Below are 20473 nucleotides of genomic sequence, written 5' to 3'. Positions count from 1 at the left end.
GCACAGGTGCAAAACCGGAAGGCTCCAAACCCAAAGGTGAGTCTTCCCATGAGGAGAGCCGCTGATCTGGAACGTTCTGCGTGCAAGGCCCGCCTTCCAGCGGCTGTTCTCCCTGAAGCCTGAATGTCATGGACAGGTCCAGCAGTAAGTAAACGCACCATGGCCCCAGGAAGCAGCCTCATGGGACAGGCCGCAAGAGCCAAAGAGGAACACACAGCCGCGGGCCGTGCCCCGCCGGCCGCGAGCGCCAGGAGCCCTGGACAGGGCAGGTGGACGTGGCTGGGCTGTTCCGACAGCGGCCCGGAGGAGGCAGGCAGCCTTCAGGGCTGGGACACCCGGTCGAGTCTCGGTTATGCCACCGACGGGTGGATCGCTGTGGGCAAGCGACTTACCCTCGGCCCCCTGTCTGATAAACGGGGACAGTACCTGCCCTGCCAACGTCCTGGGGTCATTTTAAGGACCAAAGACACAGCACATGGGCAAGCACGTGTTCCGTGAGCTGTAAAGCATGACAAAACACGTTTCACTTACAGGGTGACGTCTGACCCAAGCACGCTGCCAAGAACAAGCCACGCTTGAGCTTAGCGGGCCAAACCCAGGCCCTTTCCACCTCTGCATGAATTAGTCGAGGTGCCCCGAGCACCCACAGGGAGCCCGGCGGGCTGGGGAGGGGGATACTGCATGGTGGCTGTGACTAAAACAGCAACACAAGGCCACACGTGGTTCCTGGTGAGGTTGGGGACCACCGGGGCAGTGGGCAGTGGAAATGCTCGGTACCAGCAGCCACTCTAGCGGACACTTAACCGGAACTTTCTGCAGGGAGCTCCAGCGAAAGCAAAGGGGAAGCCCAGCGGGTGCGACGTGGAGGCCGCTCCCGCTCCTGAACGTGACCGTGAACACGGGGCAGGTTCCGTCCGGCACGGGACGACCTGATCCAGAGCGATGATCTCCATTTAGACCTCTCTGGAGTGTGGGGTCCTGGAGCCCCCCAGAGGGGGGACCCCAGCCAGAGCAGGAGGGAAAAGCTGCAGGGCCTCTACCTGTGCTGCAGCCTAGGCCTTGGGCTCAGTTTCCTCTCAAAATGGAAGGGGCTCTCCCAGGGGGACACACACCCTCAAGTCAGCGGCGGCAGGCATGGGCCAGGCCAGGGGGCAAGACAAGGTTTGCTACCACAGCGACCGAGGACCCCGAGGGGGCGAGGAGGGGCCAGCTGCAGCGGCGGCAGCGCCAGGACGCAGAGCAAACAGCCGGGCCAGAGTTGCTTCTTGCGTCCTCTGCTAAAACTCGTGAATCCCCTCGTCCCTCCTCCCTCCTTCAAACTGCACAAAAACTGTCATCGCTCTCGACGTTTCAACAGGCAGGAAGCCAAACTGGCAAGCAAGAAGTAGGTGCGAGCATCAAAATTATTCAGAGAAATATACTTACAAACAGGCTTTCCCTAGCAAAGGCTGCAGAGAGAAAAGGTGGAGAGAGAGAGAGAGGTCAGTAAAGGGACAGGGGACAGGGCCCGAGGCATTTGAAACCAAGACATCCTCTGTGGGGACCCTCCCAGCCAGGCCCAGCCGATGGCGGCTTCCAGACTCCCTGACGATTCAGCTCGGCAACCCCTAAGGACTGTCCTGTCAAAGTCAGGGGAACCCTCTGCCATGCACCCTCTGTGACTCGGGGTGGCACAGCCCGGCGCACCACCCAAGCCAGCCCAGGCCAGTCCTCCAAGCGTCTGTGACAGTGGCCTCTGCACATCTGCTACGACCCAGAGTTCACAGCAAAACAGAATGGCAGAGAGACACTACTTCCGTTCCCAGTCTTCATTAAAAATACCTCTAATTTTAGACCCGAAAGGAGCAGCGATTAGACACCTCGAAGCCCTCACTTCAGAGGATAAGGAGACTGGTGGCCGGGGAAGGGGAGGGGGGATGCAAGCCGACGATAAATCCCGAAACTTAGAGCCAGGGCGACACCCAGTCTGCAGCAGGTGCTGCTCCCCGTTCCATAGGGGGGAACCGAGGCCCGGGGAGGTCCAGCCGCCCGCACGAGGCCACACAGCACTGGCCCACGTCACACCGCCAGACACCGCCAGACTCAAACGCACTTCGCGGGGGACGCAGGAGTTTGCAGGCCTCGGCGCTGAGCTCATAAACAAACCGATTCACAGCCGTGATCTATTTGTAAGAGACCAGGCCTGGTGGCTGGCAGGGGGCCGGCGGCGGGGGGTGAGGGGGGACCCAGATTTGTGCCTGGAGATTACTATGTCTCACACACTGGCAAAGATTCTTGGCTGTTGTTGAAGAAAAAAATGGTTTTCTGAAAATAAATCTTAATGCCCAGCAGCCAAAATCTTTCAGCGAATAAATCTAGTTGGTTTTTTGCCGTCTGGTTTTTTCACTACGAGCTGTGTGAGAAAGTGGCCATTTCCGGGCCATCCAGCCCTGCAAGCCCCGGCTGTCACCGGGCCTGGCGGGCTCCGGGCGAGGACACTCTCTAGGGGCCCCTCCCACTACTACAGTGGGCCGCAGAGAAGCCCCTGGCCCAGAGCGGCACGGAGACTTCCAGACCAGGGGCTGCATGCAACTCTGGTTTAGAAGAACCTATCCGTGGATGTGAATGCAACACGGCCGCTGTGCCGCCTCTTCCGCTCTCCCCAATTCGGCTAGTGGACGTGGCCCCCTCAGGAAGCTCGTGCACACTCACGGCCACGGTCAGGGAGGGCCTGACGTGTCCCCCCAGGGAGTCCCCACCCACCCGCACGCAGGCCTGGGTCTGAGGCCGCAGCCACACCCACCGGCGTGGTCTCCTCCCCTCCCAGACACAGGACACGGCGGCGAGGAAGGCAGGGGCTGACGCACTTGTCCGGGCAGCTGCGTGGGCACCTCCGGGGACAGGCAGCTGGGCAGCGCAGCGGAGGCAGAGGCCACATGCTCCTCAAAGCTGTTGATGCGAGGCTTTTTGGTGGGCTCAGGGCTGGCTAGTGGGGTGACACTATTGCGTCTCATGAGTGGGTTAGGTCCCTTCTTTGCATCCTAAGCGAGACAAAGACAAAAGAGAGAAGGCGACAGTTACAAGGAAAGGGGAGGTAAATAAGCCAAAAAAAAAAAAAAAAAATCAACACCAAACAAAAGGTGTCTCTCGGCTTCTGGGATTTCCTGATACGACAGGACCGACCACGGTGAATGGCCCTGTGACCACAGGGCTGCCATTTGCCCTGTGTCTCCCGGTCGGCGAGATCAGGGGTGGTCTCCTCCCAAGCCCCTTTTCCAGATCATTCCAAGACACACACTGGGACAAACACAACATTCACAAAACAGGTGGGAGGAGATGAGCAGGACAAGTTCTGCAGTCAGTCGTAGCTCGCAAGGAGGTGGGACAGAGGGCCTCCAGCCTCCAAGGAGGGGACTAGAGGGGAGCGGCTGGAGGGGAGAGGCCCAGGGGAGAGGCCCGGGCGTGAGGCTGCATTAACCACTGAGGGGACAAGCCGACAGGAGGGCAGGGAGGAGGAGGTGTCGGCGCTGGACTCTGTCCTCGGCGACAATCCTGGCTGACCGCAAGCCAGGATCTGCAGAGACATGGAACCGGCCCTGAGCCCCCAAGCTGCGCCCGGCTCGGGGCAGGAAAGGCGGGCTTCAAAGGGCCCAAGAGACCACAGACACAGAAGACCGGAGTGGCAAGTGGCAACGCGCCTGGGGCGATGGGATCTGAAGTCCCCCTGGCCTGTCACTCCGTGGCTCGTAGCCCAAGAAGCCCGAGTCGAGGTCTCTGTCAACCGAGACCCTGCACGGTGAAGCGTTGAGACCATCGGAGCCCAGTTCGGCCCAACCCTACTGCTGGAGGGTCCGGCGGGAGGCTGCTCCTCACAGAGCCGCAAGAGACGCAGCACCCACCACCCACATGTACAGAAGGGGCCGTCACGGAGCCGAGGGACGCCGTCCTGTGTTCCAACCAGCCAGGCAAATGCCGCCGGAAGCCGGATTCTAATGCCAAAATCTCCTGCCCACGCTCCCTGGGAGTGGGAGTCTCCTGAGCGGACGGGACTGGCACACTCGGTGTGAAAGTGTCGGGCTGATGCCGGCAAAGCACCGCGTCTGGACAAAGCAAACTCCGACTTCTTTTCACAACGGACGCCTGGGAGGACATCTGGGAGACCCGGCCAGGCTGGCCACCCGATCTCGGACCGCATCCCCAAGGTGGGAAGCCGATGCCACCGGGCACCGGGGCCTCCTGAAAACCCTGGCACCCGCCACCCCTCGTGTCTCTTCACGTCCAGTCCCTGGCTCACTGTGCTCGCCTCCTCGGCAACCCTGAGCCCACGTGCACACGGCCGACTGAGCGAAGCCGCCGATGCCGCTTCGAACTGCTACGAACAGATACTACGCTTGACCTTGGCCAAAAGGCCGAGGAGCGATGCTGAGGCTGCTTTCACCCCTAACTCTGGAACAGGAAAGTGTTAGCTGTCCCAGAGGACGAGGCAGCAACGACTGTGCTGTGCGGCTACGTTTAAGAGCAGGATGCGTCTTCTTCTTTAATGTTCACTCCTTGGCTCAAGGAAGAATGGAGAAAGGAAGCATGGAAAGAGAGAGAAAAAAAAGAGGTCAAGAAGCCACGAGAAAGACGGGACAGGAGCCCAGGATGCGGAGAAAAGAGCGGGAAAAAGTCGCCCGGGCCCCCCGAGTTCCAAGAAAACGCCCCGCGAGAACCCGCTGAGCGACGCGCGTCGGCACGCACAGGCGTGCACAGGCGCGCACAGGCACGCACAGGCACGCAGAGGCGCGCACAGGCACGCACAGGCGCGCACAGGCACGCAGAGGCGCGCACAGGCACGCACAGGCGCGCACAGGCGCGCACAGGCGACGCAATCGCGGGGCCTCCTGGGAGTCCCAGGCATCGGGGCTGTCACTCGACAGATCTCGGGATGGAGCACAGGAGGGGGACCGGCGGGGGACCGGCGGGGGAGCTCACACGCACCTCTGACCTCTCCCGGTGTGTGTTCACTGACTCCACGTTCAGGTAGATGGACTCTACGCGGCAACCTGGGCGAGGGTGGCGAGAGACCGATCGGCTTCTGGTTACAGGGGACAGGCCGCCTACAGCCCCACGGCCACCAGGAGCCACCGTCCCAGGGGGGCAGTCTCGGCAGGGGCTGCGTCGCCATACTCACCGTAAGCGACGGGCGTCAGTTTCAGGACGGTGTGAAGGGGGCATTTCAAGTAAGGCATCTCCTCTGGAAAGAGGAAGGGTGCCATGATTAGGTGTGGGGCTCGAGGATGGCCATCCATGGCCCCCAGTGAGAGTCTGCCACGACAGTGCCCTCGGGGGCCCGGCCGGGCAGGGGCGGCGCCCCCCACCCCTCACACAAGGCAGATGGCCTTAGAAAAGACACCTAGCCTGAAGAACAAAATCAAAACAAACCCCAAGCCCACCTTCACACAGAGAGAGTGAACAAAAAGTGACTCCCTCAACAATTCGGGTGTGTCGGGACTCAGCTGGGCCTCGGGCAGACGCAGACTTAAGTTTCAAGTTAGTTTTCTGGGCTGTCTGCTTCTTACAGGTGAGCTGAAGAGCAGAGCTGGCCCCTGCCCACGGACGGGCCCTCAGGGGGCTCCCGCACGAAGCCATCGTGCATCACGTGTGCTCTGAGGTCTCCCAGGGGAGGGCAAGGAAGGACAGGGCCGTGCCACCCCAAACCCAGAGGCTAGATGTCCTCCTTTCTGCCAGGGGCTGCACTCGGCTCCCGTCCCCCAACCCCGAAGATGCTTCGGAGGACAGCGCCTCCTGTCCCCCGACCCTGAGAACGCTTCGGGGACAGCGGCACCTGCACTCTTGTCCAGGAAGTAGGCCAAGAGGCAACGCAGGACGGCCTGGTGACAGATGACCAGCACGTTCTCCTGGCGCTCCAGCTCCATGATCACCGGCTCCAGGCGCTGGACCAGGTCCTGGTAGGACTGCAAGACGGACGACAGGGTGCCGCATGGAGCAGGAGCACGAGCCACCTCGGCCGCCCCCAGTGCAACCCAGAGAACACCCGTCGGCCGACCGCTCAGCACTCGCGTGTGTGGGTGCTGCCGCCTCAGGGTGCCAGGGGGCCTCCCGCAGCCTCAGAGTCGGAGGGCGTCCCCGCTCGGCGAGAATGTGGGGGAGCAGTCCTCCTACGGGGCGTAAACCTACGTCCTCGCCCCCATGGCTCCGCCCCTCTCCTGACCCTCCCCTCTGCGCTGGGGAGTCAGGAAGCTGCGCCTGTCACACGCTGCAACTGTGACCCAAGTGGCGGCAGCAGCCAGACGCAGAAGACCATGTAGCACACGGCCCCACTCAGGTGAGCGGTCCACAGCAGGCCCCTCCAGAGACAGACTCGTGGTCGCCGGGGCTGGGGCTCACAGACGGGTGTTTTTTGGCATGATGGAATGGTCTAGAATTAGAGGCGAGGATCTTATGGTGTTGGGGATATACTAAACACCACTGGATTGTATACTTTCAAACGGTGAAAACGGTTAACTTTACATTATGGGAATATTATCTCCATAAAAAAATTTTTAAAGAAGGGGTAGGATTATCTATGGCTTTCGAGACCGGCAAGGCCCGCACTCACACTGGTCCGCCTGCTATCCCCCTTCCTGCCCTTACTGACCAGGTCCCAGAGGCTGAGGGCCAGGACGAGACAAGGGGACAGCGCCGCGGGCTAGAGGGAGCTGACATAGACGAGCCGCACATGGGGCGGGGGGCGCAGGGCACACACGCACCTCCCCAGTGGGGTACCGGTAGTAGTACTTGTCCTGCTCGCGCAGGGCGTACTCCTCAGGATAGGTGTCCTTGATCTCCTCATAGGTCATCTCCTCACAGACACCCTGGAGGGAACACCCGGGGGTCACGTGAGGGAAGCAGCACCCCGCGGCCACCTCCCTGGGCCACACGCGCCCGCGGGTCTCAGGGCCCCCAGGGTTTCCAGCAGAGGGGGCGGGAAGAGGCCTCCCTGCGCGGTCGCCCACCCCCCCAACAGCCTGCGGGGACCCGGGACCCACAGCATCGATCTCGTTCAGCGCCTTCCACTGCTCGTAGGGCAGCTGCAGGGCCTCGGCCGTCTGGATGGCGCTCTTCAGCTGGCTGGTCCACACCTTGAGGTCCTTCAGGTTCTGCTCCTCCACGAATTTGCTCAGGGCGCTGGCAAACTGGGGGCGGGGCGACAGGGGCACACTCTGGGCTCTAGGCTCCTGTGCCCCCCGGGGAAGCAGCGCGGGCTCTTCCCACTGGCACTAGGGACGGTCACTCTAATCTCATTCAAATGGCGAGGAGCCCCGCACACCCTCCCCATGGCCCGGAGACCCTCTGTGTCCACACACACACAGACACGCACAGACACGCATGCGCGGGGACACACGCCCCCAGCCCTCGGCCCCACTCCTACCTTCCTGCCCCTGCTGGACAGGCCCGAGTCCCCTCCGATCCTGCCGCGGAGGTTGTGCTCGCTCTCGCCGTGCCGGCACAGGTAGATGGCTCGGGGCTGCACGTGGATGTTCATCAAGTAGTACACGATGCGGCTCTGCACGTGGTCCTGCACTCTGTTCACCAGGAACCGCCGGCCCACGTCGATCACCTTGATCAGGGACAGGTCTCTGCGCGGGAAGGGGGCTGCGGATCAGGGCCCCGCCTGGGGCACGGCCGCACAGCCTGCTGCCCGCAGAGCGCAGTGCCAGGCCGGCGGCCCCGGGAGGGCAGACCACACCTGTTTTCTCTGACCGTGGGAGTATGAGTGTGGGCGTGTGGGAGGGAGGCTGCTGACCCCCCAGGAGTAGGGGAGAGAAAAGCAGGAGGTTGCAAACAAAATGAGACTGGGCTCAGGTGTCCCCTTCCCACACTTCCGCCCGCTCAGCGGCTGAAGCAGTCACACTGAACGTGCAATCAAGGAACTTCTGGAAAAGGCAGTTTAAAAGAGAGTTTACAAACATATCGCCAGGAGCGAATGCTTTGTGAGAACACTGAGGAAGCACAGAGGCCAAAAGCAGGTGATTCAGAGTGTGTCGCCTCTTGGGCATTACCTGTCACATTGATCGGGGTCGAGGGGCTGATAGCTGGCTTCATAGCAACTAATTCTCTTCATGAAGTCGTCCATGGCTTCTGCTGAGTTGCAGTCTTTGTAATCCGGGCTGGAGATTTTCACTTCCTGTAACACCACAAAGGGGCAGCTGATGAATCACGCTGGAAGGCTTTCTGCTTAGCTGAAGCAGGATTTGGAGCTGGCAGACGGGGAAAGCACAGCCGGGCTCAGAACAACGATGATCCGGCCCGGCATTTAGGAGGAAAGATGTGCAGCGGAGTCGAGTCACAGCAGGACGGCTACACAGGGGCGGGGGACACACCCCAGCAGACAGAAGATCGCTGCCTGACAGGAAGGAGACAGGAAACCCACAAGGTTCTCATGACACCTGAATAGGCCGCGACTGGGGATCAATCCAGCAGCCCAGTCACCCCCAGACAGCCCAGCCCTCTGTTCAGCCGGGTTCTGCGTCCCCGTCTGCAACTTCCCCAGGTGGAGGGCAGGCTGTCGGTTAGCCGAGGTGCACTTGGGGGCCGTGGGTGACGCCCCCGGCGTGTGTGTCAGGCAGGACCCTTCCCCACCACCGACAGACGGACGGGGAGGCGCACACTTGTAACTGGCCCCCGACTAACGCTTCCCTGCCCGGCCGGGCCGAACCTTCCAAGGTTTGTGCTCACAGGAGGGAGACACAGCAGCCCAGCCCTCGGGCCTGCCACCACCACCCCCACCACCACTCCGCCACCCTCCAGCCCCATAAGTGGACAATTGGTCTGAGCCACCTGGCGGATGTTAGCGGAACTCAGACTTTTATCCTCCCAGCAGCTACTGTGGGGCGAAGAGAGGCAGCTACTCCTCCAAACCCCAGGTTCAGTGGGCACTCGGTGTTGCGGGGTGCAGAGCTCCGGTCTGGGGAGATGGACGGTGGGGACGGTGGCACAGCCACGTGCACTTGCTGAGCGCCACAGAAATGCACCCCTGAGAACAGATCCCTCGCCCCGCCGGCACAGCCAGCCGCACAGAGAGCACAGAGGAGAGGCAGCAGCCGCCCGGCCGCGTGAGGCTCTGCACACCGAGGGTGCGCGTGACGCAGCGTGTTAACGGAGACGGGCAGTGAGCTCCGGGCCGAGCGCGTGGCCGCCGACCACCGGGGACAGGTGACCTCGCAGAACCGAGCCGAAGAGATGCAGCCGAACCCTCTGAGCCTCTGCCTTCGGACCCGTCAAGACTAATCGGGACCGATTTCCCACACTTTGAATCGCCCTTCCGGAAAGATGAGCTCGTCTCTTAGAAACGCTTGGAATATTCCCGCCACCTTGGAGAAGAGGCCCAGCGCCAGGGGCCGATGAGCCCCGCGGCCCTCCGCAGAGGCGCTCTGCCCGCGGCAACGCCCGCGTCCCCAGACGAGAACCATCCTATTGCGATGTATCTGAGCCCGACAGAAAATCATCTGCGACCCGAGACGGTGACGTGTGGTCAGGTCTTGACAGTGACCCTTTCTACGTATGACATATTACTATCCCGGGATGAAATCTAAGAATGCGACAAATCCATCGAATTAAACTGCCAACTATGCTGTTTATCCGAGTACCTCCCCTTGTCACAGATTGTGGATGCCTCAGCAGAAGATAGATTTAGCACTCCCATGCTCCCCAAACTTGGGAATGCTGCCTTTATCCTGCTGAGTCCTATGCCCCTTGTCAACACACAGCCATCCACCTCCCAGGGCCCTTAACAGCAAAAGAGACCAGCCTGCTTCCTGGAGGGGTGACCTGCCCTCGGCCCCAAGCAGCCCCATCCCCATCCCCACCCAGAGCTGCCGCCCCTGTTCAGGTCCCCTGCTTGACCTCACATCCCACGGAGACTGCTTTCTGCCGACTGACCGACAGGACCCGGTGCGAAGCCAGCTCGGGTCCGAGAACGCCCTCCTAAGCACAACACAGCGCTGCGCTCCCAGCCTCCGGGTCCCACCTCGGACACAACCAACCGCCGGCAGGAGAGCCGGCTCCCCCTCGGGGGCCCGGGAACTGCCTGGGGGTCTGGCATGGCCTTACCATGATGTTCGAGGCGACGACGGTGGGGTCATCGCACACGGACTCGATGAAGAACACCTGGGGAGGGAGGCGGGGGCGGCAGCCGCGTCAGGAAACCACTGACCGGGGACGCGGAGGGCCAGCTCCGGCAGCGCCACGTGACCCCCGTGTCCGAGGAGGGGCCACCACTCTCGAATCCCCGAGACAGAAGAAAAGGGGCTGCCTGCCCAATCGGATCCTTCCCCAGTCAAGACACGCTTCGCCCCCCAGCCCCGCCCGTCAGGGTCACCCCCACGGGCGCCCGCCAGGGGGTGGGCAGGACGAGGGGACAGTGGGAGGAGGAGGGACGAGTGTGAACCGGTCCGTTTGGAGGGTTTCCCGCCCTTCCTCCTGAGCGCTCCGGGCGGGGCCGTCAGGTCGGCTCACCTTGAAATTGTTTTCTTTGGCAAAATGAAGGATCATGTGTCTCCTCTCTCTGGTCGTATTGGTGGCATCGAAAACCTGACAGGGAGGAAGAAAGCGGACCGTGAGGGGAACCCACGCTGGACTTTAGCCGCGTCGGCCACACCACGGAGGCCGGGCCTGTCCCTTCCTAGTGGAAGCCAAAAACAGCGGTTCCAGAGAGGCTGCGCCCGGCCCACAGCCCTCCCCGCCTCCCCCCTTCCCCCGCCACACTCAGGGATGGAAGGGGACGGACGGCGATGGCCCTTAAAACAAAGGAACGAGTGACGGTGACAGGGGAGGGTGCACGTGGCTGCAGCCACCCCAGGTCCAGCATGCCTTGCAGGGGTGCCAACCACACGCAGAGGAGGGGTGCAGGGCACACTGGCCGGCTGTGCCCCCCGCCCTGACCTCCGTCCCGTGTCCCTGTGCTGTCCAGCCACCTGCTTCTCCCAACTCTTGGGCAAGAGGCACCTGTCCCTATTTGAGGGGTCCCCACCACGCCACTGCTCAGGCCAGTGTCTCTGTTTCACTCTGTCCAGGGTGCCATCCCACCACGGGATTGGAGACGGAGCCGTGTACCCCAAAACTTACTGAGATCTGGCCCCCTTCCTTCGTCAGGTAAGCTTTGACGTCTCTCAAGGCAGCCAGGGCGCACTGCCTGGGACACACGGAAAGAGTGCAGGCATCAGGGCCCACCCACCCCAGGAGACACCCAGCACCCCCGCACCCCAGGGGCCGCAGCGCCCGGCTGTGCTACCGCGGGCCTGCTCGGGCTGACCAGGCCCCGCTGGCCCAGGGGCACCCCGTCAGAGCCCCACGGAGGGCCACAGTCACCCCCCGAAGCGCTGCTTGTGCCTGCACGGTGAACCCCGGGACCTCCGAGGAACCCACGCCCAGGTCCTGCCCAGGTCGCACGGACTGGCCCAGGGCGGGCCTGGTGCCAGGTCCCTTCCCACCTCCCGGGTGACTCTAAAGTGCAGCCAGGGCTGGACGTCATCACACTCGGGTTTCAGGATCACCTCGGGCTTAAAAAAGTGCTTTCTCGTGTGAACAGCTGATTTTCCACGAAAGCGGTTGTGTTCGTTCTTAATAACAAGACCGTGTTGTTGATCCGCATCATGTCAGCTGCATTAGCCCGTCCGGGAGCCGATGGGAGCAGCGCGTCTCACAGATGCCAGGAGACGCCCTAACGCACGCGGCAGTGGGGCCACCGGCAGTGGGGCCACACCCCAGGCCAGCTTCCTTGTCCCCTCACCGAACCCCGCTTCCGGAAGCAAAGCGACCCCCCGCCAGGGCCTGCCCGGCGGCACGGGCCTTACCTGCGGACCCTCATGGCCTCCTCGTTGTCCGGGCGGAAGAAGCTGTAGGAGCTGTACTGCTTCACGGCCTCGCGACGGTACTCTCCGACATTGAACACTGCGACGGGTGGGGACAGGGGACACTGAGCTGGCCGCCGGGAGGAGGCGGGCCACTCGCGGCTGGGCACGTTCCCCCAAAAGGAGAACAAGCCCACACACGCACGCCCACTGGAGTGCGATGCTGGTAAGACGTGGAAACCAGAAAGCGGACCCCCTCGTCCCGTGCCTTCATCCACCTGCAAGAGCCGGGGCCCCTGGACCGGGCGTGGCTCCCAGCCACCTGCTTTTCTGCAGGTTGTCCACTGCAGCCCAGTCCCCCGGCCAGCCTCGCAAGGTCAGGGGCTGGAGGCTGAGGCTGTGAGAACAGGTGGCAGTCACACGTCTAGTGAACACGGGGGCAGTGGTTTCTGCCAGCGATGCCCACCACGGCCGGGTCTAACTCAGTCACCCACTGACGCAGCAGCCTGCGACCCCGAATATTCACTCCCTGAGCCAGGCACCGCGCTGGGCACAGCAGGGGACAGCGATGTAAAATCAGTCCCTGCCCTCCAGGCGTGTCCCAGATGGCTGGACGGACCAGGGAGGGACTCATAAAATCTGATCGATGGCTCGGAGCCCTTTACGACAGTCAGCAGAGCGACGTCCTAGCAACTGAGCGCTCCGGGAACGTGAGGGACAAAGACCAGCACGGACCGCGGTGGCAGAGGAAGCTTCCTGGAGGAGCCGAGTGGGGGCTGAGGGGGCTCAGGGTGGCGGGAATCACAGAGCGGCCAGTGGGAAAAGACCCCACCGCAAAGTAAGGGTGTGTGCAGCGCGGCGGGTGACAATATGGGGGCTTTTTGGGGGGATGGGGAGTAGGGTCACAGCAGGGAGTGTGACCACCTGGCCTTGGGGCCCAGGCTCACCTTTCGTGGGGACGCCAATCCAGTTGAGGTAGCGAGTCAGCTTCTTGGAGATGTAGGTCTTCCCCCGGGCTGGCAGGCCCACCATCACGATCACCGTGGGGGAGTTGGTCAGCTTCGGCCCACAGGCTGTGGGGGGGAACAGACAGGGGCGGCCAGAGATGAAGATGAAGCAGGCCTACTTCCTGCCCACCTCGTGGTCCAGCAAGACCAGGGCCCCCTGGTGGCCGGAGCCCCGCCTCGGGGGTCTCACCGCGCAGCTCCCTCCAGCTTCCAGGTAACGCCCCCTCCCCAGTCAATCTGGAAAGAAGCCAATCATCAACGTCCCTCCCAGTCTCCAGCCCGTTGGTCTGAGTGACCTTCCTAAAAAACTTTTATTTTAAGAAGACAATTTTATTTACATTTACTTAAATTAATCGGAGTAACATTGGTTAACAAAATAATGTAGGCAAGGAAGGTGATTTTAAAAAGTGGGAGTCTGTCAAACAAAAGTAGGTCAGGGACTCCAAACGCTGCCCTACCCTCCCCGCCACAGGGCGACAGACACATCCCTTTGTCCCTGGGACTGACTCTCCTGCCCTTTTCTGCTCCTCGCCTGCCCACTGCCTAGTTCTGAGTGACAGCAGGCCGAAGGCATGGCGGGTCACGGGATCCCACGCGCTCCCGGGCAAGGGAACCCAGAAGGTCGTGCCTGTGAACCTCCTCCTGGCTTCGCTGCTGAACTACTGTCCCATGTCCCTCGGAATCCCCGTAAGACGACACACCGGGGAGAGAGGCTCTTCGCTGCGTCTTAAGAAGGCAGCCACAGAGCCCTGGACATTTAAGGGGCAGTGTCTCCTTGGCTGGCATCTTGCCCCCAAAACCCTGACACCTTCAGGTGACTCCAGCATCCTGGTAATGAGTGTTCGTGAACCAGGGACCACCTGCTGAGAGCAAGAGACTGGCCACCTGCCCACCCCCCGGCTGCCACGGTCAGCCCCGCGTCCCCCACCAGACACGCAGCACTGCTCCCTGGGCACCGGGCACACGGGTGCAGGCAAAGCTATTCAGCTGCACCCCAAATCTAGGCAGACGTCGTCATGTTTAGACAGATGCTTTATCTGAAGGAAGATGCCTATCTTACGCTGGACGGTCCCCACGCAGTCCTGCGCTCAGCCTGCTGAACAAGGCGAGGTCGGCTGTCCAAACGGCCAGCACACTATTCTAGGGCCCGCCCCCGGACCTGTGGCTGGCGGCAAGGAGGAAGCACAACACACAGCGACCGGTTCTTTCATGTGCCTTGACCATCGGTGACTTTCTCCGTGCAGAGTGAGGAGGTGGAGGAGGACAGGCAGTCAGGAGGCCAGGAGACATTCAAGGGCCACGAAAGCCCTGGGCTGGGGCCCCCCAGCTCCCTGTGGCCAGGAACAAACGAGCGCCTCGAAAACAGAGGCGTTTCCCTGCCCCCGCGTGAGCACACGAGGGAGGCAAAGACGCCACGGGGCACACGGAGAACGGTGACGGTCTCCCTGAACACCAGCGGGGACGAGACGCACCCTGCTGCATGCACTGCGGCAGCGGCAGGTGACACGTGAGGAGAATGTTCTTACTTGTGCCCCACCACCATCCCCCCTCTACTAATCCTCCCCCCACAAACCACGGGTTTTCCACTGACCTTATCTGATGTCCCCGCCAAGCGAGCCCCTGCTCTGAGAGAGCATCCAGACATGCACAGAGACAGATGGGGACACGCACACACGCACACATGCACGCACACACAAAGGCCACCCCCTGCACGCCTCTGAGCTGAGCACGAGCACGGACTACTCTGGCTGGATCCATGCCAAAGAAGTGGAGACAGAGGCTGACTGATTCATCGAATCGCAGATGGGCACCACTCTCCAGGAATCACACGCACAGATCTTCAGATCTCTGGCGGCGAAAGCCACAAAGACGTGGCAGAGTCACCCTCTTAAGCCAAATCTCAAACTGAAATAAACCACCGAGCCTTTACTTTGCAAAGCAGAAGTCATTCTTCCTATGGCTTTGGCTTCCTGCAGAAGACTCAAAGGAGCTCCCCGGGGTCTGCCGAAGGTGCCAGCCGCCGTCCCTCCAGGCGAGCAGGGGATCCACAAACCATTTGGACCAAGCCTTCGAGTCTTACTCTCCTCCATCGCTCCCTTTTCTTTCATAAAGTCACGGCAGGTCCCAGGCGCCGTCTCGGTCCTATAATCACCTGCCCTGCCTCAGTTCCCCGCAGACCCTCGGGCTCTTCTTCTCTACAGCCCTTTTTGACGCACCCAGCTCTCATCCCGTCCATCCTCCCGGAGCACGCTGCCTTTTCCCCCTCTCCACCGGCCCAGGGACTAGTATGGAGTTTAATACAGGATTTTCCAAAAAAGTACGTGTGTGTTTCATTGCATCTTGTATACGTGTTTAATATTTGAATTCCTTTTTGACCAAAAAAAAAAAAAAAGTTTCTATACTTAGATGTACTGAGATGTCAACTCAGATGTCAATGCAAACGTGTACGTGGGATGTGCACCCATTCCCTCCGTCAAAGGCGTGAGGGACGACCGCGGGGTTAACAGGACATAAACACCTTCATCGCAGCTCGGGGGCGGGCACTCAGGCTAAAAGTGTCATCCGTGGTTAAAGCCATCACTTGAGTAAGAGCTCGAGGAACGTCGCCAAGTTCTGGGAGCTCACCCTCAACTCCCCAATGTCACTCACGCGCTCAAGGACACACCACAGGTGCTGGGTGCCCTGTGAGCACAGAGCGTACGTGGACACGACCCCTGTGCCGAGAAGCGGCTGGTCTGGGGTGGAGGTCGACAGACAGTACACAAGCCAACAACGCACACGGCGTGACGAATGCTGTGATAACAGCACAGCACGCGTCCCCTAGGGAGCGCTGGCCCTGCGGCCCGAGGCGGCCGTGGGGGCGGGCTTGCACCGGGCAGCCCGGGCGAGTGTCCCTGAGTAGCGCGTGAGCTAGACCCGGCTGTGTACGGCCAGCTGCCTCGTTTCATTAGTATATCACGCACTCTGGTTCCCTGCACGTAAGTGGACACGGGAAAGCAAACGATAACCAGGAGCCCAGTTGGTGAGTGCGGGGAGAAGCATCTGTGGTTGGCCAGAGCAGCCAGTCCTGGAAACGGACAGCCAGACCGACGGGCCGCCACTCCATTTCCAGCCCTGTGACCCGGATTAAGCCGCCAGCCTCTCTGATAATGTGTAATGCGCAGCTGTCCCCACCCACTGTACTGACTCCCACGACTCACGCTCGGCAAGTAACATAAACCGTCGGAAGACACTTTGCTGCTGCCCCATCTCTCCTGCGAACTCTCCTCTGCCCCGAAGCGCTCCAAAGTGCTGGCCTCCAGAACGTGCCAAGTCATTCGTGCTCTTTGCAATAAGTGAGTAGATTATGGCTTCGACAAGTCTTTCCCCAGGGGAAGAAATGGAAAGGGCTGTTTAAGACAGACGGCGAGCCGCAGATGCAGACGGGGTCAGCCCCCAGCAGGCCTGCTGGGATGACTGCAGCGTAACCCCCGACTCCCGCCCAGCAAGGGTCAAGGGCACAGAAGGCCCTGCAGTTAACACCACCACCTGAGGCAGCCTCTCTGGGAAACAGGCTGCCGCACGCCCTCAGCCCCGGGAGAAGAAATGCAGGCCCAGGAAGCACTGGCGAACTGGCAAACACTTAACTATTGTCCACTGGACACAAACCCGCCCTTGGGGTGACATCAGCCCCAAGCGTCTGCTTAATGTGAGGGACCAATATCTAAGTGGTCCGGCCCCAGGCGGGTGGGCCTGAGGATTCATTTGGGAGGTCGGAGAACCCAGCTAAGCCAAATCTCTTCTGTAGTATGTGGTGAATTCCATACTCATTCGCGACTCCCCAGGCACATTTTAGCGCCTCCCTAACTAACCTTTGTCCAAGAAAAGCCCCTCCCAACCCAACAAGGTCTCTGCCAGGACCGTGAGGGACTGGGCATTGTAGTGAGTCATCTGACAGCCTTGGGAGGCAGCACAATAGCCCAGTGGCCAAGAGGGCCGGGACGGAGTCAGAGTTCGAAGGCAGTTCTCACGGTCTCCTTTGACCTTGGACAAGCTACTTGAGCTCCCACTTAGTCTCTTTTTCTGTGAAATGGATGGATGCTTCATCAAGTTTCTTGGGAGGGCTAACTACCACGTAATAAGTGTGAAATGCTTCCCACAGCGCCTCCGTCAGCGTCAGCCTTTATGGCTTTCCTCGCTCCAGACACGTGGAAGCTGAGACCCCCCCCAGTTGAAGAGGGTCAGAAGCGGGGCTCACCAAGTCTCCCTCACATGAAATCCTGCAAGCGCTCTCTTTTTCCTAAACCAGCGGCTCTCCACCGGTGACTGAACCTAAGGAGCTCTTAAAACACAGGACGCCCGGGCCGCGGCAATTCTCACTAGGTTTGGGGTACCTATGTGGATTTTGTTTTTCAAAATCTCCCCAAAATGGTTCCAATGTGCAGCCAGGGCCTAGAGTCACCGCTACAAACGGCAGTGATCACCCACGGATAGGTAGGGGTTACTCCTGAACACCCCCCAACTTCCTCCTTTAATTCAGAATACCTGGGTGGTTTTAAAACCCCTCTCTGAGATGGAAACCTTTCTACCGGCAGACAGCGACTTTACAGATGAGAAAACAGAGGTCTTGGGTGGATAAAAAGGCAGGGGCCCACCGGCAGGCGCCCCACGCTTAGAGACAGTCGGCAGAAGGCACAAGCAGCCCTTTCCTGCTGAAGAAGCTGATTCGCCCGTTCAAGAGGTCTCCCCGAGTTACGCTGTGCATTCGAACGGAGCTGCAGGTTTTGGGAGAAGCATTCGCCGCGCCTGTGGGTCCAGCACCAGGGTACCCTAGGTGCGTCTGGAGCTTTCTGTTGCTGTTTTACCGTCCTTTGCACATAAACAGAATGTTCCCCACGCCCTCCCGGGAATCCGCCACTTAGAAAGATGGTGACAGGTTTAGGAAAAGAAAATCCCTCCAATGTTCCAAATGCCATTAAAGAAGGCGGGGAGGCGTCAGGGACGATGCCCAGAAGAAATACCCCGTTTTCTCTATTCCCATGGGAGACAAATGTGACTAAAGAAGGAAGTCAGGACAGATGCTGCTCCCTGAAATACCGGCACGTAACAGCTGTCGGGGCTGCAGATGTTTTCATAAAGAAGCACGTGTCTGCAATTGCACCTCAGAACCGCACTCGGGATTCCAGAGGTGGGCGGAGACAGGGCCTTAATCCATCAGCTTCAGCATCCCCCCGCCCCTCCAGCTCTGAATGGTTCCGACAGGGATTTTTAGGCAAATCTCTCATCTGCGTGTGAGACGTGCAGACTCACAGAGCCTAATGGATGGGTCTCTCACGCCTGGAGGAAGCATGGCTGCACAATGCTGCTCAGAATCGCTCGACTTAGTGGAGTCGGCCCTCCACGCTGAACCTCGGGGGACTACTAAATGCGAGCGCGTGTGCGCATGCGCACACGCACATGCACGCATTTATGCACGTAGAGAACCAACCCCTACTCGCACGGCCGGTTAGAGCTTACAAGGCGCTCCTAAATACGTTTTGTTCCAAGTCACAAAGGGCGGGACTGTTTCTGCATCTTGCCGCGGGGCCAGATCTCCCTGCGGGGCCAGATGTCCCTCGGGATTTGAGGTCCCGCATTTCTCACCACCAACGGGTTTTACAGACACACAAGGAGACCGAGGTCAGCCCAGGTTGCGAGCTATTTAAGAGCATATCTAAACGGGCTGGGAAACAAGGAACAGACCTGCCAAGCTGCCAGGTTCCTGGCAAAGAAATGGAGTTCTCCTTAAGGCGTCTGTGGCCCCCAGGACCCTCATATCCAGCAGAGGGGACCAGCCGGTGGAGGAGCAGCCCCCAGTGTCAGGAGTGCTTTGCCAGGCGCCCATCAGCAGTACGAGCTAGATGTACCACAGAGCCAGTTCTCCCCACGCCTAGGGCAGGTGGGGGCAGAGATTCAGAGCTGGGCAAAGCCCAAGGTGTGAGCTGTCACACATCTGTGTGAGCTGTCACCACGGCCTCTGTGAGAAATGTGCAGCACTCAGGTGCCATCCACGCCTAGAAGCCACCTCTAGGGTTTGCACCTGGAACTCCATGGTTACCTGTCAGGCAACCTGACCTGGCCTGGGGCAAAGCACCCCCCACTGGGCTCGACCCCTTCTCCACCTGGTGGGCTCCTGGGCAGGTTACCTGGGGGAGTGGCGCCGCCCTCAAACCATTGGAACCTCTTTTTAGGAGAGCTCTCCTCAGCGGGGGACGGAGCCTGAGGTAACCCTTTCCATAGCCTGTATGGCGACCACAGACAGCAGGGTGGTGAACCGCCAGCGAACTCCGGGCGCGGTGGAGTGTGTGCGCGCATGAAACGCTGCCAACTGCGCAGTCACGGACGGATCCACCGACTCCCCCCTCCCCCGCCCCCCGCAAAACTGGAGGCAAAGTCTGGGTCCAGAGCTGCTCTCCTGTCTGGGTCCCCAGCGAAGGAGCTGGTGGTAGGAGAGGGAGGGAGAGATGAGGCAGACATGTACAGAAGGAAAATGCGAAAGAGAAAACAGAAATATAAAGAGAAGTAAAAAAGATTCGAAATATACAGAAAAGAGATGGAAGCGAAATACAGAGATGACATAGATAAATACAGAAAAGCGGAGCGGGAGAGATGGGGCTGTGGGGCGGTGGGGAACCAAACATACGGAGGGCTGAGCGAGACGATGGAAATAGGCAGAGAGAGGGACAGAGACGGGGGAAGTCGCGATGGAGGGCGGGGAGAGATCCGAGGTGGCGCTGCGCGCGCGAGCGGCCGCGACCCTGGGCCGGACTCAGCGCGGCGAGCGCCGGGATCAGGGCCGGGAGCGGGGGACACGCGGGTGTCCCCTCCCCAGCGTCCGCTGGCACAGCCTCTCTGCAGTGCCCCGCGCTCCCCGGCCCCGCTCTCGGGGCGCGCTCGCCGTTTCCGGGTCCCCCTGCGTTTGGTGGCACGAGCCGAGCGCAGCGCCTCGGCGGCCGGCCAGGGGAGGCGCAGCGCCGGCGCCCAAGCCCGCGCCGACCCCGCCCCGCGCGCCGGGGAGGAGCGGAAGGCGCGGGACCCCGGCCGGCGGGGTCAGCCGCGGAGGGCGGCGCCCGGCCCCGCACGAGCGCGCCGAGGAGTCGGCACAAAAGCGCCCGGCCGGGCCCGCCATACAAAGGCCGCGCCCGGCACGCGGCGCGCGCCCCCCTGCAGCCCGGCGCGCGCGCCCCTGCACTCACATCTGGGCAGCGAGGGACGGTGGTCCACCGGGATCCAGATCTTCTGAACCCGGCTCTGAGTCAGCTCCAAAGGCATCTTCGCAGCCTAGGCTCGGTGGCCCTCAGCCCCTTGCGAAGAACTCAGACTCGAGGAACCCCCCGAAACAAAGGGGAAGCGGGGGTGCGTGCGCAGCAGCGCGGCCCGTGCGCTCTCCCTGGCGCAGCTGGTGGGAAAGGTGCTTTGTGCTAAGTGACGAACGCCCGCCCAGAGCGTGAGGCTCCACGCGCGCTCCGAGAGGGGCGGGGGGCTGGGGCTGCACCCGCCGCCTCCGCAGTTCCGGGCTAGTCCCCGGGATGCTGGGAGCGCAGTGACAGCCGCGGTCCCCGGGCGCCAGCTCCAGTCCTCCGCGGCCCCTCCGCTCGCCTGCTCTCCAGCTCTGCTAGGATGCCCCGCGCTCCG

At 61.1% G+C, this 20473-nt stretch overlaps 1 protein-coding gene across 4 annotated transcripts in view; it reads right to left on the bottom strand.

The window, feature by feature from the left end:
- Nucleotides 1-20473, bottom strand: part of PFKFB3 (6-phosphofructo-2-kinase/fructose-2,6-biphosphatase 3) — a 57895-nt gene that overhangs the window by 2261 nt on the left and 35161 nt on the right. Inside the window, exons 1-15 of one of the 4 annotated variants that reach the window (XM_039871021.1) lie at nucleotides 20035-20471; nucleotides 12761-12886; nucleotides 11817-11913; nucleotides 11089-11155; nucleotides 10480-10554; nucleotides 10075-10131; nucleotides 8025-8149; nucleotides 7394-7601; nucleotides 7011-7157; nucleotides 6732-6836; nucleotides 5807-5936; nucleotides 5153-5215; nucleotides 4960-5024; nucleotides 2847-3020; nucleotides 1426-1448 (exon numbers count right to left, since the gene is read on the bottom strand). In XM_039871021.1, coding sequence (XP_039726955.1) covers nucleotides 1426-1448; nucleotides 2847-3020; nucleotides 4960-5024; nucleotides 5153-5215; nucleotides 5807-5936; nucleotides 6732-6836; nucleotides 7011-7157; nucleotides 7394-7601; nucleotides 8025-8149; nucleotides 10075-10131; nucleotides 10480-10554; nucleotides 11089-11155; nucleotides 11817-11913; nucleotides 12761-12886; nucleotides 20035-20110 — 1538 coding nt within the window. In that variant the 5' untranslated portion in view covers nucleotides 20111-20471. Of the gene's footprint in view, nucleotides 1-1425; nucleotides 1449-2846; nucleotides 3021-4959; nucleotides 5025-5152; nucleotides 5216-5806; nucleotides 5937-6731; nucleotides 6837-7010; nucleotides 7158-7393; nucleotides 7602-8024; nucleotides 8150-10074; nucleotides 10132-10479; nucleotides 10555-11088; nucleotides 11156-11816; nucleotides 11914-12760; nucleotides 12887-20034; nucleotides 20472-20473 lie in introns of those variants that run through there. The other 3 variants (XM_039871020.1, XM_039871022.1, XM_039871023.1) reach the window with 3 other exon arrangements.

The sequence above is a fragment of the Pteropus medius genome, unplaced genomic scaffold (genome assembly GCF_902729225.1).
Source record: "Pteropus medius unplaced genomic scaffold, Ma_sr-lr_union100, whole genome shotgun sequence".
In the NCBI taxonomy this organism is placed as follows: Eukaryota; Metazoa; Chordata; class Mammalia; order Chiroptera; family Pteropodidae; genus Pteropus; species Pteropus medius.
Note: the sequence above shows the minus strand (reverse complement) of the source record. Positions and strands in the feature narration are given on the sequence as shown.